Source organism: Pleurodeles waltl, chromosome 2_2 (assembly GCF_031143425.1).
Source record: "Pleurodeles waltl isolate 20211129_DDA chromosome 2_2, aPleWal1.hap1.20221129, whole genome shotgun sequence".
NCBI classification, from domain to species: Eukaryota; Metazoa; Chordata; class Amphibia; order Caudata; family Salamandridae; genus Pleurodeles; species Pleurodeles waltl.
Window position 1 is genome coordinate 1,117,427,712 of NC_090439.1, and position 18,670 is coordinate 1,117,446,381.

At 45.3% G+C, this 18,670-nt stretch overlaps 1 protein-coding gene across 3 annotated transcripts in view; it reads left to right on the forward strand.

Annotated features, from left to right (window-relative positions):
* ARHGAP39 (Rho GTPase activating protein 39) overlaps nt 1-18,670 on the forward strand; it is a 683,801-nt gene that overhangs the window by 424,295 nt on the left and 240,836 nt on the right. For all 3 annotated transcript variants that reach the window (XM_069220913.1, XM_069220914.1, XM_069220912.1), the window contains exon 4: nt 1,880-2,435. In XM_069220913.1, coding sequence (XP_069077014.1) covers nt 1,880-2,435 — 556 coding nt within the window. The remainder of the gene's footprint in view (nt 1-1,879; nt 2,436-18,670) is intronic.

Sequence of the window (18,670 nt, forward strand, 5' to 3'; positions counted from 1 at the left end):
TCTGATAATCTACAGAGATAAAGGACGCAGTGACTTTCCAATTGGTATTAATCTTTCGCAGGGGCCATGAAAATGATTGTAAGCCTGGCTCACGAAGAGTTAAAGTACGCATTGTGATCTTGGCAATAGGAGAAGATTTGAGAAAAAAAAGTACAATCTCTGTGTTCCTCCGCAGCCCGCCCCCCTCATAACATAGTGCCCTCCTCTGCCTGTCAGCTGTGTGAAAGCACCACCGCCTACAATGGTGCATGCACGGGGTTCCTCTCCACCCTCCTCTGTACTCGGACCCTCACAGACCACCCCTTCTGGTTTGCCATCTCTCAGAGACCCCCGGGGGAGCCTGCCCCCTGCACTTTGCTGCTGATGATCACTGTACAGGAGGGCAGAGCTGCCAAGTGTTTGGATTGCCTTTGTGTGACATTTCCATGGTTTCAGTGTACTTAAGAGTGACATTCAGCTGTCAAATGCGTGACACTTAGAGTGACACTTTCTCATGAATAATACCGAGCAATTAAGTCAATGGAAAGAGATAAACGCCGGAAATGACGCCCTTTTAGGGACGGGCAGCGCCAAAGAGATCTCGAAACGCTGCAAAGCCCCTGAAATGAAAGGTCTCTAACCTGCTGCCCCTTTTTATATGACAATACCATAATGATGCTGAGACGGGCTGTGCACATACATTACAAATAAACGCTGCACATATAGAGTAAATCTTAGTAGCACATTCCCTCTAGGTGTTTATGTACATGATCACATCAAATTGATAATCCTGTCTGTCAAGTAATCTGTCAAAGTTTAAATGTATCTTACATGCACAACACTCCTAGTTATAGCTAATAAGCAAACGCCTGACCCAGATAACATACTCAAGTACCTTTTAAACATTATAGAAAAATTGCAAAAAAAAATAACAATAAAAAAAATAAAAGCCTTATTTTATTTCAAAAGGGCCATATATTATATATTGATGACATCCAGAAGCACTTATAGGCAACTTATTTTTAAATCTGGCAAATAGTATTACGTTTGTCCTGAGAGTCTTTTTAAAAATTAAGAAATCCAATCATTTTAAATTAGTTTCTGTTCCCTTATGTTCTAGAAATGAACAGGTCAAGAAGCAATAGCTGATGGTCGATGAACAGGTGATCTGGCAAGAGGGCCACAGCAAGCCGATGAACAGCCCACCTGGGCAGCTTGCTGTTAATTCCTGCACTAGTGCTCATAACCGCACATTCACAGGGGAGCTGTTATGCGTGACTAATGCATTTTAGTGTGTCGATGTGGATGCCAGCACTAAAATGTGTTTAACATCTGATGTGTCCAGTGCTTAATTTGTGCTTGTTGTTTCCGGTGCGGAGCACCAGCACTTGTTTTTCTGCCTCAAGCATTTACTGTGAGCAAAAGACGCATATGGGAAAGACGGAGGAAGAGACCAACAAAAAAGCGTCACAAAGGGAGAGAGCTGCAAGAGTGAACTGAAGGGGCTGGGAGTGGCTTTAAATGGATTGAAGAGGCCCGGGATGGCTTCAGGGTTATGCTGTCTCAGTATTCCGTGTTCGCACATTTAATTGCAGCAGCCGTGTGTTTAAGAGGAGGGCTTTTGGTACCGGCATCTTTTTATTACAAATTAAGCACTGGATGTGTCCTACTTGGCAGGGCTGGCAGGGGCCTACTGTGAAAAGTCCTTGTGTCCATGTGTTCCACTTTCCTCTGTGTTTAGCAGTCTTTAGCATGCACGTCTATGAGCAACATGACCCTAGAACTCCAGTCTACGCCGAAACAGTCAAATCTTGTGGTCCAGTTTTAGAAGCCGTGATATTTGCTTTATTCTCAATTTTTCATTTTATCCTAATAATTTGTTTTCCCTCCTTCTTTTCAGTCTGAAGACCTTGGGGCTTGTTCCCAGTTTGACAGCAGTCGTCACAACCGGATGCCCAGCTCTAGTTGCGTCTTCCCTACGTTCACACTGCGGAAGCCCTCCTCAGAGACTGACATTGAGAACTGGGCCTCCAAGCACTTCAATAAACACACCCAGGGCCTCTTCCGCCGCAAGGTGTCCATCGCCAACATGTTGGCCTGGAGCAGCGAGTCCATCAAGAAACCCATGATCATGACATCCGACCGCCACGTGAAGAAGGAGGCCTGCGACATCTTCAAGCTGATCCAGATGTACATGGGCGACCGGCGAGCCAAGACCGACCAGCTCAACGTGGCGCTGGAGATCGCTACCAAAGGATGGAGCATGCAAGGCCTGCGGGACGAGCTCTACATTCAGCTCTGCCGGCAAACCACGGAGAACTTTCGCTACGACAGCCTGGCACGAGGCTGGGAGCTCATGGCCATTTGTCTAGCCTTCTTCCCACCTACTCCAAAGTTCCACTCCTACCTGGAGGGGTATATCTACAGGCACATGGACCCCGTGAATGACACGAAAGGTAAGATCGAAGGCCGGCGTGTGTCATAGATGTTGTACAGCTGTCAGTGAAGCCCCTCGGCATAAAGGCAGCTCTATGGCTGATTTTTATAGCATGGCCGATGAGTACCACATTAAATGAAGTAGCTGCTCCAGTGAGCAAAGGGGTGTAACAACGAGAATTGAGGTTTTATTCGGTAAATTAAAAGTTTGGTCTTGGATAGTGTGGACTACTTAGAACAAAGCAACACTGTCTCTCCAGGTCTTTAAAAAAGTGTATTCAGTCTGGTTCTGTTGCCAAGTGCACTAATGCCTTTGGGCCAAGGCTTGGCCTTTAAAAAACTGGAAACTCTACCATAAATCTTGTATATCAAACATCCTGTGTTTTGGTGCTATGTCCTTGATCTGGAGTGCACACTGATTATCTGCGGGCTCATTCTAGTAGGCACTGGCTTCTCCGCATGGTGGACTAGCGGAGATGACTGGCATTGAGCCTACGCAAGAAAGGTAAAGTGTTAGCCGCATGGATAGTACAGTTTAATAAAGAAGAGACCAGGCAATCTTGTGAAGATAATGAAGTTATTAGTTTGATGCATAATTTTGTGGCTGGCTTTCAAGACATACATTGGCTTCTCTTTTGAACACGTGCACCTTCTTCATAGATAAGATTATTTTAATTGCATTTTACAGTGTGTGAAAAGTAAGAGCAGGTTTGGAAAAAAGAGGAAGGAGGAGAGCCATATTAATACAGTATTTGTTCTTAGATGTCATTCTAAGCTTTTCCCTGCATTAGAAGGTGAAAGATTTGCAGATTCCCCTACTGTGCCTCTTGCATTGTAACTGAAAGCATAGAAAGGAATGACACCTAGTTCCTGGAGGCAGCAGGGGGCAGACTGAAATTCTGTGTGTTCCTGTTTGCTTTGCAGATTGCATTAAGGCTGGAAGAGTTGGAAGGGGTTTGAAAAAGATTCAGGTTCATATTTATTAATGGGGACTACATAGTCCACTTCTGTCCGTAGAGCACCAGCTATTTGCATACCTTTGAACTCGTGTGAATTACTGTCCCTCTGTGAGTTGTAGTTTATATTTAGCATAGCCAGGCTCTTGTCTGGTATTTAGCTCCCATCCAGGATATCTAGGCTCTTGTCTCGATTTTAGTTGCCATACAGAATAGCCAGGCGCGTGTCTAGTAAGGTATCGCCTGCCGGAGGGCATGGAGTCCGCCCATTGCTTACCATTCTTTGGCTTAATTGTCATTCTCCTTTGCGGCCTCCTAATTGCACTACATTTACTTTCTGCGGAGCATGGACCAAGAACAGATTGAGTCAACTTATTTAGTGTCCATCTGGTGATCGTGCTGTGATTGAGGTGCATGTTTCATGACAGTTCCTCTGTTTCCAGTTCTGTGTGCTTTCTGTTTTCAAACACATTTACGGACATTGTTTACCTACACCTGCACCTTTTTGCTCACGCGTGCAAATAAAATAAACTTACATTTTACAATGGTTGGATTAAGCCGTTATAATATATAAATTACACACTAACAACACATTTACACCTTCATGATGCTTGCCTATTTCAATTGCCTTTCAGCCATTATCCTCTCACACCTTTGCTTTGATTTTAAGTTTGCCTCCTTGTTCAAGTTACTTACTCCCACAACTCTACCACTCTACGCCACTCTACATTATTCCACTCTACAACTCAGGCCACTCTATGCCACTCCACTCTATGCTACTCTACGCCATTCAGCGCCACTGTACTCACTCTAACCCACTGTACACTACCCCACTGTACTCTGCGCCACTCCACTCTGCTACTCTACACTACTCTACCCCACTCCACGCCGCTGTACAGTACTCTATGCCAGTCCCTGCCATTCTATCATTCTACTCTACGTCACTCCCCTCTGCACAGTGCCATGCTACGTCACTCTACTCCACTGCCACTCCATTCTATGCCACTCCATGCCTCTGTATGACACTCTGCTGTACGCTGCTCTGCTCTACGCCACTCCACTCTCCTCTACACCACTCTACTCTGCTCTCAGACAAGTTACGGCACTCTATTCCACTCCAAACGACTCCAAACCACTCCACCCTACGCCACTCCACTCTGTCAGTCTACACCGCTCTACTCCACTCCACTATCTTTTAGGCATGATGAACAGCAGTCGTTCTGCTACACAACATGGGTAAAAGACATTGGCAAAACCAACTGCTCTCACTTAGGCAAGACATATTGGCTTTGCCAATGTTTGTTGTTTAGTTCCTGTTCAGAACAGCCAGGCTCCCTTCTGGTTTCAAGTTCCCTGCTCAGCATAGCCAGGCTAGTATCTGTTTTTTTTAGTTCACATTCAGGATAACCCGGCTTGCGTCTTTTGGTTTAACTGTAGTTCTGGAGAAAACTCCTGACATAGGTGTATATTTGTTTCTGCCATAAACTGTCTCTGGGGCTTGTTATGTCTTTGGCTGACCCTCTTATCCATTTCACCAGCTGGCATTACTTGTAGACAGCTCTATAAAGATCACATTAGTGGGCTCTGACTGATGAGATTGTGTTAATCACAAGGATGTGAGCAGTGCTTAACCTGAGCCGGTGGGTGCAGGTGGGGGGCCACCCAGGTCTTAATTTGTGCTTTTGATTAAGGTGCGGGGCACCGGCACTTCTGTTTGAGGGCTGGCACTTATTTTTCTGCCTGAAGCATTTACTGCGGATGGATGAAGAGAAAAATAAAAAAGCGTCACAATGGGCAGAAAGCTGCAAGAGTGAGATCAAGGGGCATGGAGTGACTGTAGATGGATTGAAGAGGCCCAAGATGGCTTCAGGATTACGCTGCCTCAGTATTCCGTGTTCGTCCATTTAATTGCAGCAGCCGCATGTTTAATAGGAGGGCTTTGAGCACTGGTATGTTTTTATTTACAAATTAAGCACTAGGGCCAGCACATTTATTTTTGGGAGCCGGCACTTAATTTTCAGCATCAGATATTCCCTGAGAGCAAAAGAGGGGAAAAACAGACAATAAGAAACACGGAGGAAGACAAAGATGGGACAAGTGTCACAAAGGAGGAAACCAGGACCATACAAGAGTCCGATAAAGTCGCAAAGAGTGTTAGGTAGTGAGGCCGAAGTTTATTTGCAGTGGTCGTCGACTACTGAGTAGGCGCTTTGGGCACCAGCACTCTTTCATTTACAAACTAAGCACTGGATGTGAGAATTTTCTCTTCCTTGATCCCTCATGCCTGAAAGTCTGAAAATGAGGCTGGGTCTCCACTAGATCTGTATCTGTTTTTGGTTTCTGACCGACTTACTTAGTAACATTTGTCTAGGGCACCCTTTGCGTAAGCTTGGTCTCTTGGCACTTGTAGCGAGCCATTAAATAAACATCATAGACACGTAAAGATGGTAGCTATCACTGTACACAAATCTCCATGTCATACAGGGCTGGACTGGCCATAGCGGGCATCGGGCGGTTTCCCGGTGGACTGGAAGGGTGGGGGCCGGTTTTGCATCACTGCTGCAATATCTTCCCCCAGTGCTGCAATATCTATCTTCCCCCAGTAACAAAAGAACAAAAGCAGCAGTGCTTCGTCCTCTGCCCCCGGACCTGTGGGCTGGTCTGACAAAATTGCCAGGGCTGCTTTGGGTTCCCACTCCGTCCCTGATGTCATAGCAGTGAGCGCAAAAAATAGTCTTTTCTCTTCTAAAGCCACCTTTACTGAGAGTGAAAATAGACATTTGTCTCCACTCGACACACATAGCGGTGGAGCACATAGTGCTGCTTTCAAGGGGTAGTACCACATGGCTGCCCCGCAAGCAGCGCCTAATTGTCACTGTTACTTGTATTCTGGGGCTCACAGCACTCTCTCTTTTGGGGTTGGGGGCACTTACTTTTCCTCATCTGATTTTATTAGGGGAAAATACCAGAAAAGGGGAAACGGAGGAAGGGAAACACGGAAAATCAGTGAGATATGAGAAAGTAAATGAAAGAGTGAGGTAAAGCGGCAAGGAGTGCCTGGTGGGGATGATGGAAGCATGAGGTGGAATGAAGTCTACGCATCCTTGGTCTTCAGTTCTCCCAACACTCGATAGCGCCGGCCCTCGTTCCAGTAGCCAGGCCAGGGAGATGTGATCCCTCTTTCTGAGTCCAGTATCCAGTGGACAGATACATTTTGGGCTCATCGGAGCCTCTCTAGCGAGGATTTGGGAGGTCCAGTGTTTGTAAGGTTTTGACATGATATAAGTTGGAGTTTACACCGCCCCGGACTACCACTGCTCTCTGTTCCAGCAAAAGAAGTGGTCTAAGTTTTTTATATCACTGAACGCGCGTGAAGCCACTGCTTTCTGACGCCCGTGTCTGAGCAAAGAGAGGCATCAAGAAGTCAAAGTGTCCCCAAAGATTATTTATCCTAAGGACAGACCACAAAAAGGGAAGAGAAATGGGTTCCAAAGAGGCTTTGTCTTTGTGGCACAATGCAATGGTTTCCGTCATAGGGTTGAGTTGTTCGTTAATCAACGCCGGGCTGCTTTGTGATGGATGATAGTTGAAGAAAACCTTTGACTCGAGGTTGGCTTTTTTTTAGTTATAACCTGAGCCTCTTTTAAAGGAGCCATCCACGCAAAAAAAACAAATCTTGTCCAGTCTTGCATCACTAACAATCACGAACAATAGACATTCTAGAATGTTTGCTCATTTGATTAGCAACTGAAGTTTTCAGATCTTTTGTGACATCATTCGCCGGATGGTCACTGTAAGATACATGTAGCCACTCCCTCGTTGACTGAAATGTCACTGAGAGGGCTGACAGTAGCCGAAGGCCTTAGGATGTTTCTTTTTTGTGGCCGTGCTGCTTCCAGATCATAAGGTGACCGAGCATGTGTCGGGCTAGAGAGCGAGGAAGCAATGTCGGCTTCTAAAGTGCCAAGAAGCATGGAAACAGAAGAAGGATCAGCCAAGCCAGAACAAGTAATGCTATCAGGTTTGTGGGTGTAGTACTCCCTCTCTTACCCAATCCTGAAGTCAACATTTTGTTGACTAAAACAGCATTGACCTGGTTTCAAGGATCTGCCTGTGCGGTGACCTGAGGGACACCAGAAATACATTTTCTACAGAAGCAGGCAGTTTCCGTAAAGCACGGGCATGACTAAAGGCCCCATCAGTAGTTCTCGGATGATGAACTTTGTTTCTTGTTGAATGCCTGCTTTGTTCTTTGGAAAGGACATGTTTGGATGCCTGTGCCTAGGCTTGTTCATGTATCAGAGAGATCCCCAACCTCCTTGCAGAATGGGCTAGTATATGAGGTAGACGTGGGGAACTTAAGCAAGCAGCCAAGAACATCTGACACTAGAGATGATCAAGTAAATTTGATTCGTAAGGAGGCGTTTAAGGCGGACATTGTTTGAGGTGTAAGGAATTGAAGATATGATAGACGATTATATGGTGACATTCATTTAAAAAATGCTGTAACCACACAACAGTACAGATTTTAAGTGTACAGCTGTCACAATACCTGGAAAATATTACATCCAACTTATGGTCCATCATGTGCAAAGATTAGTCCATCAGATCACCAGCTGGTCATCCATTGGCCATTCAGAGCGTGCATGGCAAAGGCTGCCCACAAGTTGCTGGGAAACATTCAGCCATAATTTGTGGTCACACAACATATTCGGATATGAAAATTGAAAAGAGAAGGGCCATTTAAGCTACTAGGATTGAAAATGAGACTGGCTTCTCCCAGAAAGTGCCTCGCGCAAAAGCCACCGTAAGTTGATTTTAGACAGGAGTAAAAGTGACTCAGCAAACCATTGCCAGCCAGGGCAGATACTGCTCTGTGATATGAGCAGATGGCAGTATTTTTTGGAACATCAATGATGCCCCTCCCCTGGTACCTTTCATCAGTCATGACAAATATTTTAATAGCTTACTAGTATCAAAGTGTTAAGAAGAGCATTAACAGTCGGTGTCAGCCGGAAGCCTGCCATCCAGATGACATCAAATAAGTTATTACACATCAGGTTATGGAGTTTGGTTGCATGCTTTACTATGGGACTGTGATGTAGAAAGGACCATCTTGGCTGAGAAAGGGAAGGATGTGGATTTAGTTGTCAGTGGTGCCCTCTAATGGGAGCAGCCTCTCGGGGTCACCGGGATCTGCATCAGATAACCTAATAAAGAATACACTGAAGGTAGAATAATGTATTGCAATTAATGAATATCAATAGAGATAAACACCCAGAAGGATATTTAAGGAGACTAGACCTGCTCTGGTAATGTCTGCATCTAAAGGCAGGATTCCCTTAGCTGCCCCCTTTTGCAGCGCATTCAGAGCTCCAGGCCATCTGAAGGCCATGAGGTGGTGCCAACCCTAGTGATGGCATGCCTAGGTGTGTGCCAACAGACCCAGTTGGCGTGCAGTACTCCTGAAAGCCACTTGGGGGCATTATTGCAGTCGACTGCCAGTGTGAGGTCGCACGGTGACGGGCAAGACTGAATTCTCATCTCTGCAGTACTCAAATGATCATTGTAGCAAGTATGTGCCGACCTCAAGTCCTCATCGTCAAGCTGTAGCTCCGTTTCACCGTCTCAAGGTCCCTGACCAGGCCTGCATCTAGTAACTAGGGCTGCACTTGGAAGTAAGTGAAGCGAGGGCCATATGCCCCTGATCCGAGGCTAAACACTCATTTTGATCCATTGTCACAGCCTGGCCTAAGCATCCCCAGTTTTTGTCCCCTTCAGCCATTAATGGGATGTTTTACACACACAGCCTTTCAACCTGTTGGGACTGTGTACACAGAGACCACTACACCCTTTAGGATCAAGTCTTCCACAAGAAGACCAATGGTGATAAGATAAATACAAATCACAGATAAGGGGCAAAATTGTCCCGGATGAAGCGCGTGTCTGCTGATATTCCTGAGCTCAGATCTTAGAGTCAGGAGATGGTCATTGGGATGCATCACATCAAGGAAATTAGAATATATGTTCTAATCAAACACCGAGTCAGACATTGATATATTCACCGCAACCAATATCTATGGTGCAACGCGGGCCCACAGCAAAGAAAAATACTTAGTCCGCACTCCTTATTGGCTGAGCCTTCTTCTTGTAAGCCCTCCAGGAGTAATACTCTCACATGGGTGCCCACATCCATCCGTGGCTTAGCACTCGGCAACGAGGCCATCCGCTCCTGAGCCAGAGGCGTTCACTGCTGGGAGGACTGTGCACACTGCCCTGATCCTTGGCCACTCCGACTGTACCACAGCAGTTACTGCAGCACCCGCTTAAAATACAACTAACTGCACTATGTAGAAAATTGAGAAAGAAGTGAGTCTTGCTACTGGAGCTTGGCGGGGGGAATTCTGCTGACAATGCAGCATGCTACAGCTTATCGGCGTGCCCAAAGGAGGGTGTAATGTTGTGAGATATAGCAGACGGACCGACACAGAGGATCTTAGGACCTAACGTTCAGCCCTTCCCGGGATGGACCAAGATTGAAGACTTAAGGTTCACATCCTCGCGGGGTTCCGCAAGCCATACCCTCCCATCTGTGATCCAGTCCATAGGAATCCAGTGCAGACCGCTGATGGCATGGGACGTCTGAGCAGAGCACTCTTCACCGATCAGTTAACAGGAAGGGATCTTCAGTCCCCAGCTTCACCCGTTTTATTAAGGGGCTACACTGGAGAAAGTGCAAGACACTCAAAAATATAGAAAGTGCAGCCTGAAGAACCTGAATTTGTTCTTGGCTAAAGGTGGCTCAGTCAATCAACTGTTTTAATTTCCTTTCCAGCTCAATCTTTAGCACCAAGGTAAATGTGAGAATATAGACATCTCTCTAAACCCATTCTGTCAACCTGCAGCACTGAGACCAAACCACTGAGCCCCGAGTCTTAGCGGCGGTCTTCGAAAATATCCTTCATATTTCAGAAGACTTACCCATTCTGGAACTGACCACATTCATACCGATTTTTAATGTAAAAAAAAAAAAAACAATTAAGGCAGCTTTATATTTGCAAAGGTACAAATCCAGAGTTTACGATTGATACTCATGAGTTTAATGTTGGACTTGTTCCATGGCTCTTCACTTTCTTGTTGATTGGTCACAGCACATCCTTCAAACTTCTCATTGGCTCTCGTTGTCGCCTCATAAAGTGGAGTGATTGGGGCTCGGGCCAAGAGGAGACCATCAGGTGGTGATGTCACATCCTCCTGAGTTTAAACCCAGTCCTCTCGTGACCCAAGCTACACTGCCGTCCTACCTGAAGGTGGCAGCACTGAGTCAGGTTGTCGCCCCTGCTGCTGCCCAGGCTCTTGGGTTACAGCCAGTCATCTGCTGCTCCAATCCAATTATTTGAGAGCATAAAGAAGGAAGTTGTGGATTTGTGATTATTCATGAGGACTGCCGGTGGTGTAACAAAGGCCCCCAGAGCCCCCGCAGCGTGGGTGGGCTGAGCTCCAGGGGCCCCCCTCAGCACAGTACCCTGGCCTGAGAGTTCCTGAGTGAGTTCGAAGGGGGTCCCCTCCATGTACTTTGCAGGTGGGCCCTTCAAGTTTTCTTACGCCACTGAGGCCTGCCCCCTTCTCCCTTGCGCATTAAAACCCCTTCCCGCCACCTGCACATAGTAATAACCCCAAGCTCCTGGTATGGAACAGAGAGCAGCAGAGAGACCGGCAGAAGATATGGTTTATGAATATGGAAAGAAGAAATCCGTGCGTTTTTCTTCAACTGAGATGAATCTAGGCTTTGAGTCCTTCTTACGATTATAGACAATTACAGGGTTGCTTTATTCATCCTCCTGCCAGCGGAGAATGACTGTGTATTGCTACCACTCATTCCACTTACTCCCTCCTTCCTGGAGAACAGCATTTCCAATTTAAAAGACAGGGCGTACCAAAGACATTACTCCCCCGCTCCCAGTCCTACGGAGATTCACACACTCAGGTGATATATATATCTGCGGCTTTAAAGGAGGTGTACTTACGAAGTGGGGATTTAAATTTCTATACATTGCGGGGTGGTGGATTTTCTTTTCAACGGAGCTGTCATCCCCGCCTTTTCAGCGTGTTCTGCAGTACATTGTGAATTTTTTTCAAGGGAACAGGGAGTGTTGTTATTTATTCTTTTATTTATTTTTTTAACTTTTAAAATTTCCTTAGTGTTTCTCTTTCTTAATTTGACAGGAGGGGAAGCAGCCGCCTGCTGCTCGTCCTGATGTTTTTTTTTTTAGATCTGGCCTATCAAAAACATATATGCACCCAGGAGTCGTCTTCCGTACACAATTGTAGATTATAAGGTACTTCCCGCTTGAGAAAAAAAAAATATTCATCAACCAAAGCCCACACCCTGGGTTTCATCACATTCAATTACTTCTTTCTTTGAAAGTTTGAAAAGAACAATGGTGAACTCTACAATGTTCTTTACATGTTTTTCCCCGGCTCATGTCTGTACCCACTAAACACTGCACAAATTACTAAAGAAGCTAGACCATCATTGAACCTCACACTGAGGAGAAGGTTAAGCAGGTAGTCAACACGTTTTTCATACTAAGTGCATAAGTGCAATTTGTCAACAGGTTTAAACTTTACGTGGTGCGACCACACTCAGCCCTAGGTGCTCTCAGGCCCTGCTTCTGAGGCCGAAGGTTCTCCATTGTGGTGTTCCTAAGATAGAACGCGATATCGGCTACTCATTGAGGAATGGAGATGCTGAACACTTAATATACTACACAACTTGAATAACATTTGAGATACAGTAAGGAGTAGTGTAGGATAGGGTTGGATTTGATAGTCTAAATTCTCACTGTGAGAGTTTGGTTTTGTCTGTTTCTTCAGCATTTGGACAACCTTACCTTTCGTATACGAGTAGACCATTTGTAGAAAAGGGAAATGCATGTGGACCTGTGGTTTTGGGCATTTTGTGTTGGGGGTTTTATGTATCTTTTTCTGTTTTGCCTTTTGTTCTTCTCTGTATTTTTTTGGCCTTCTTGTCTTGCTTCTTTCCCACGTGCTTATTTTTCTCTTCTTCCCTTTTCTAGGCTATTTGTAGACCAACTCTCAGGGGAGGTTAAAAGGGATGAAAACTAGGTCGGGCCCACCATCAAAAATCAGTCTTTCAAAATTGCAATGATTATCTTATGACCAGTTTTATTGAGAACGGCCACAAAACTCCCAAAAGACCAGCAGATAGACCACTCTTCATTCATAGTGTGGAAGCCCCATCCAACAGCAACTGAGACCCAGCTGCTGCTGGCGAGACTGTTAATGTATAGGGAGAATTGGGACTTCCCACTATTCCTCAATTATTTTGGACTGTGGGGACGAGGAACTGTTCCGCAACCCTGAAAATAACTGATAGGCAAGTTGAACCTCATATATAGTACCTACTCTGTCTTAATACTACGGATTCCTCTGTGGGAACCTACTGCACTGTGACTGATTGTTGACTTCTTCAAACAAATGTCTGTTGCAAAGCAGACCCTTTAATTAAAGGATGCTTTATATAAGGTGAAGGATGCCTCCTCTATTCAAACATTATCTGCATTGGGCTCCGAAGAAACTAACAGACAGGCTACAGAAGTTACAGAACCCGGCAGCTTAAATGTTGTCTGAATCTATGGGATCCACCCGTGAAAGTGATCCACTGTCCCCCGGTGGATTCATAGTTAAAATTAAGGTTCTCTGCACCGCACATAAGACATGATCGAGCAAAGAGCGAGGATTCGAGCTGAAAATGTCAGACAACGAGACGCATATCAACGACGCCTGATTGGCTAACATGTTTTCTCGCACCTAAAACGTTGATTGGACTCTCTGGGTGACCAGAGCTCTTAATCTGCAAACTCACCTGCAAGCCCTTCAAAACATTCCAGGCAGTTGAACTGTTCAAACTGGCTTTCAACTAACCACTCTGAAGTCTGAAGAGAGTGATCAGGGAATGTCTCCTAAAGCAGTGGTTCCCAACCTTTTGACTTCTGTGGACCCCCACTATATCAATACTGGAACCCAGGGACCCCCACTGAATCAATATTGGACTCTTGTGACCTCCCCACTGAGTCATTACTGAAAGCTAGAGACCTAATCTGTTAAAATTAATACATTTTCTAAGCAGTCGCGGACCCCCAGGTGGAGGCTTCGCAAACCCCCAGGGGTCCCCGGACCACAGGTTGGGAACCACTGTCCTAAAGATTCCGGCTCCCCCTTTGTCAGACCGGACAATCCAGGGTCTGTAATTTCTGGGGACACTGGGCTCTCTTAAATAGGGAAAGGTAGGGGTCTCAGAAATTGTGCTATGCCTACCCCCTAAAGTATGAATGTCCTGCCTAAGTCGTATGAGAACGCAACACTTTTAATGATATCTTATGTGAAATTTATTTAGAGTATAAACAGCGCACAAATATGTGTGAATTCTCAAAACAACACAATAGCAGGCGGAGCACATCTTTAACAAACAAAATAATCTTCAATGTTAATTTCATGCAGAAAGTGGAAATGATAAACTGCGCTCTCACCTGAAATATCATTTCAAATGAAATACGGTAATCACCATGGCAACATGAGGTGTGCAAAATATGCAGAGTTCTAATGGTCGTGAATCTCAATTTTTTTACCAAGCTCAGACAGCTCCTCGAACAGAAAGACGAAAGACAGAACCAGCCAATGTTGCAAAAGATTAAAGTTTGGTGGAAAAAAAATTGACAGTTTTAGCTAAATGGAATATTTACATCTTTCCGTCAAAATGGGTTATTTTGTACCTCTTTGATTCTGATTCAGGTTCATGAGGTGAAAAGTTAGCGAATATCTAAATGAGACAGTGTGAAGCAAACACCAAGGTAACTTCTGGGCAGTGCAAAGGTGCCTTGAAAGAAGAGGGCAGTTCCTCGGAGTCTGTGTGTTGTGTTTACCTATGCCACGGACATGCGCCAAGCTTTAAGGTGGATGAGTGGCTACCTGACCAGGAACACGTGGGCCCACAACTGGCCACAAAAGGGCTAAGGATCCCATCTCCTGGCGCTGGACCGAAGCGCTCAGCAGGTCAAGGGAGCATCAAGCAGGATGAAAACAAGAAAAGTTGGTCCAGGGAGGGATGGGCCCACTAGGCAGGGCCACTACCATCTCTGCTGGTGTTGTGGAAGTTGACCTCCCAGGAAGCTCAGCTCAGCCTCAGGTGATGTTCTTCAGAGGGTTAGGGGATGGTTGCAAACACTTGCCATCACTGAAGTTGGTTCTGCTGTAGGACAGAAGACCCTGTCAAGCAATGTCCAGCGCGTCCGTCCAGACATCCAGCCCAGGGCACTGTTTTCCTTCTCAAAGATGACTCTGGGATGTGCCAGTGCAATGCAGATCCCAAACAAAGTGGACCAGGGAAAGTGATGTGTGGGCCTTTGTGTTTAGCATCCACTCTCCATCTTCCAGTCACTGTTCTGACTCTTAAAGAGACAGTCCCAAACACCTATTGGTCAGGACAGGAAAACTTTTAATGCTTAAAGTTCTCAAAGCCTTTCCAATTACTCACACCAGTGTTCGTCCAGAATCCAGCCAGCAGCGTTACACAATATTTGTGAACACTACACACACAAACAAATAACAAACAAATACTTCAGGGCCTGATTCAACATGGGGGTGTTGGTAGGCAACTCCCCAGGGCTTGCACAAAGTGGGCTAAGGGAGGCTACCTGCTTGATACTTCATGTGCAGGGGGGGCGAGAATGGGAGGGGGGGACCAGCACAGGTTGGGGTGCCACCAGAGCTGTCGTTTAAGGGGTCTTTGGGAATCAATGACCGAACAAGCTCTGCAAAACTAAACGGCAGGAGAGGCCGGGCTGCTGCCGCTCTAGGGATTTCATCAACACACCCATGATCCTATCTTTGCATTAAGTGATAAAGTCTGCATTGGTTTTCATTGTCTTTTTTTTTGTCACATTCAATACTTTCTTTGTACTTTTCATTTTCTTGCTGCTTGCCCTTCTCCCCATTTCTGTGGCTGTGTTTTCTTTTATTTTCTTTATTCCTTTCTGATCTTCCTTGGCCGTTTTTCTTATACTTTCGTTAGTTTTTGCTGTTCCTTCCCCCAATCCACTGTATACTAGCTTTCTTGGTATCTTTCTGTGCTGATGGCATTGCAGCTTGGAGCTCCTTTACACACCTCAGACTCTTAGTGCACACAACTGTGAGTGGTTTTTGCCTTGAAATCTAAAGTGTACTTCATGTATACATATAATGGAGTGTTAGAAAAACGTATTGAATCTCTAAAATATATTAGCAGCCAGTTCCAAGAGTTTATTTTCCTAGTGTTATGGTTGGCAGTCTTGCTGCTGAATTGACAGCATCCTCTTGGTATGTTGGGTTTATGTCAGAAATAGTTGTCAGACCACATACTGTGTTCCTTGTAAAGTGAAGGTCTCCTTTCTAGATTTACACAAATTCCCTCATCCCACGACCCCCACTTCCTGTGAGCTGCGTGGGTGTCGCAGAATGACTTGTGAGAGCTTCAGACTAAAACATTTGTTCCTAAGAGGATTGAAGCCATTCACAAAGCAAAAAGAAGCAGCATTGAAGTTCCCCTGATGAAATCACCCCCACCCCACTTCTTCCCCTGTTCCTGTTTTCTAATTTCCATCTGTTTTTAGGCCGCTCTTGTGGGCGGCACAAGCACAATGCGCCTTTTCTCATCGGACCCTTGGCACAAAAGAGATCCAGAGAGCCTCGCAGCGCTCCCAGGGCATCGCCAGTGTACTTGGGACCAGCGGTGGGATGATGCTGACCCCTGCCTGTTCAGTCTGAAATCAATGTTTCCAGCAGCTGCTTGTATCTCTGCAGACCGCTCCCTCTGCGAACACGCAGGCGTCTGCATCGATTAATCCAGTTCATCAGGCACATTGGTCTCCATCTGAGAGCGCGGCAGGCCTTGTTGTTGTATACAATGACCGGGCCTACATGCAAATGAAAGGAGCCAAATGAAGACGAAACCACTACCCAATTTTAGTATACTGTAAAGTAAGCGTATCACACATACAATGCATTTTCCTTCTTTGTGCCGGGCGCACCTTTGAAAAGGAGAGAGCAGCATATTAGAGTGAATGCGCTGCCCCCAAAGTGGCCGTTAGCTCATGTTCAAGTGGAATACGGAGAGGCTTTGAAGCAGCCGCTCCATGTTTCATTTTGCAGGCGGCGACCCGCCTCCACTTTTAAGAAGTCAGAGAGATCCCCTGGCGTGCGGGTGCAGTGAGTGACTGCATCTGCCTGCAAGGGGATGTCTGGGGGGTCCATAAGACCTCCTACGCCTCCTCCAGAGGTCTGACAAAAGGGGGGTGCACTGACAGCTTCTTTGCCTTCGCACCCGCATCTATAATATCTATAACAGGGCATGGGCTGAGGCAAAGGGATTCCCTCATTTGCATGGGGTCACATCCCATGCAAATGAGGGAACACCTTCTGATGATAGCGCTTGCATTAAATGTGTTCCAGCGCTATCCGTATTACAGAAGGGCCCGCACCAGTGTCTGCAGCCCGTTCTGTAATACCAAAGTGCCCCGAAAGCAGGCGCAAACGTCTGTGGCACCCTGGCGCACTTTGTGTAATACACCTGTGGTGGCCAGAAACAGGCATGTTAGAAGTTTTGGTGGGGCTGGGGTCAAAATTTTTGCCTGGCCCTTTTAGATCTCCCATCCAAGGTGCAGCACACAATATTTGAAAACTCCAACGGGAAACCGCTGTATTTGTTGCAACAATTGGTGATGCAGTGTTAGCTGCCTCACAAATGAATAGGTCAAACTTATTTTTTAATTATGTAAATACATGCTTTAATAGGAGCGCAGGTCACCTAGTAACTACGGGGCCTGGAGCAAAGAGCCCTGGCCCCCCTCCACTAATGACACCTCTGGACAGGAGGCATGGTAGTATATTACGCAGTGTAACACCCTCATAATTCCACTTTCAGGTTCTTCCCTACCTACTTTCTAATCACCTGTGCTCACCCTTTTTTCTCATCCTTCACCAGATTTGAAAACGCTTCACTGGGGTTGAGGGATTTTTTGACCCCGTGAGGAGTGTGGTTAACCGTACACAATCATTTCAAACCCAACAACAAATTTAAACACCACAACCAATGTGGCCACGGTAGGAAACTCCAATCAATAAAAGTTCCAAAGCTTATTTTATAACCAAAAAGCCAAAGTCAGTTAAATTGTGCGCAAAATCAAATTGTAAAGATAAATTAAAACAACAGGTTGACCAAACAAGTTTAATCTACTCAATATCAACACCATTAAACATTCAAGAATAATAATACATATTAATAATGAAATGATATGAGAAACAGAAATATTTTTTACATCAGACTGTGAAGACACTAGCCCAAGAAATTACAAAGATTTAGAAATCAGGATTCGGACATAGGTTGCCCCTGCTTCTAACCAAATTAGGACAAGCATGTGTGGGAACGGGCTGGTAACACAGTGGCTCCCAACCTTTTGACTTCTGTGGACCCCTGCTTTATCATTACTGGAACCTGGGGACCCCCACTGCATCCTTATTGGAATCTGGGGACCACCCCACTGAGTCATTACTGAAAGCTGGAGACCTAATCTGTTAACATTATTTCATTTTCTAAGCAGTCGCGGACCCCCTGAGGAGGCTCTGCGGACCTCCAGTGGTCCCTGGACCATACGTTGGGATCCACTGAGCTAACACATGCAGGCACAAATCAAAAAGAGAGAGAAATCATGTTTTCAGTTACAGGATTATGAAACTGTCAATTATGCAGAGCAAAAAGTATGCATATTTTTCTAACTCATATATTATTAGTACTATTAATTAGGTGACTAATATTTGCTCTGACAATGCCATGCTAGCCCTCTGGGGACAGATGAATATATCATGTATAATAATCAAATGTTTAAATTCAATATTAGTTAATATATCAATAAAAGAGAATAAGATTTCATTTAATTTTGCAAAGATTGTTAAGGCATCATGTTAAGTATGACAAAGAAGGGCATTTATTTTTCTGCGCACGTAACTTTATACTAATAAACCGCCCAATAAACATTACAATTCAAGTTGGTTTCACAACTAGCAGTTACTCTAATATATACAACATACTTCCACGTTATTTTAATCTTGTTAGCACATTGTCAACTATGGTAGGCACAACGGCGTCCGCCACAAAAATAAAACGTGAGCACTTTTAAAATATGTGTCAGTGCAGCTTTCTCTACATTCGGCTTTTAAAACGTGAATATAAATGTCACCTAATG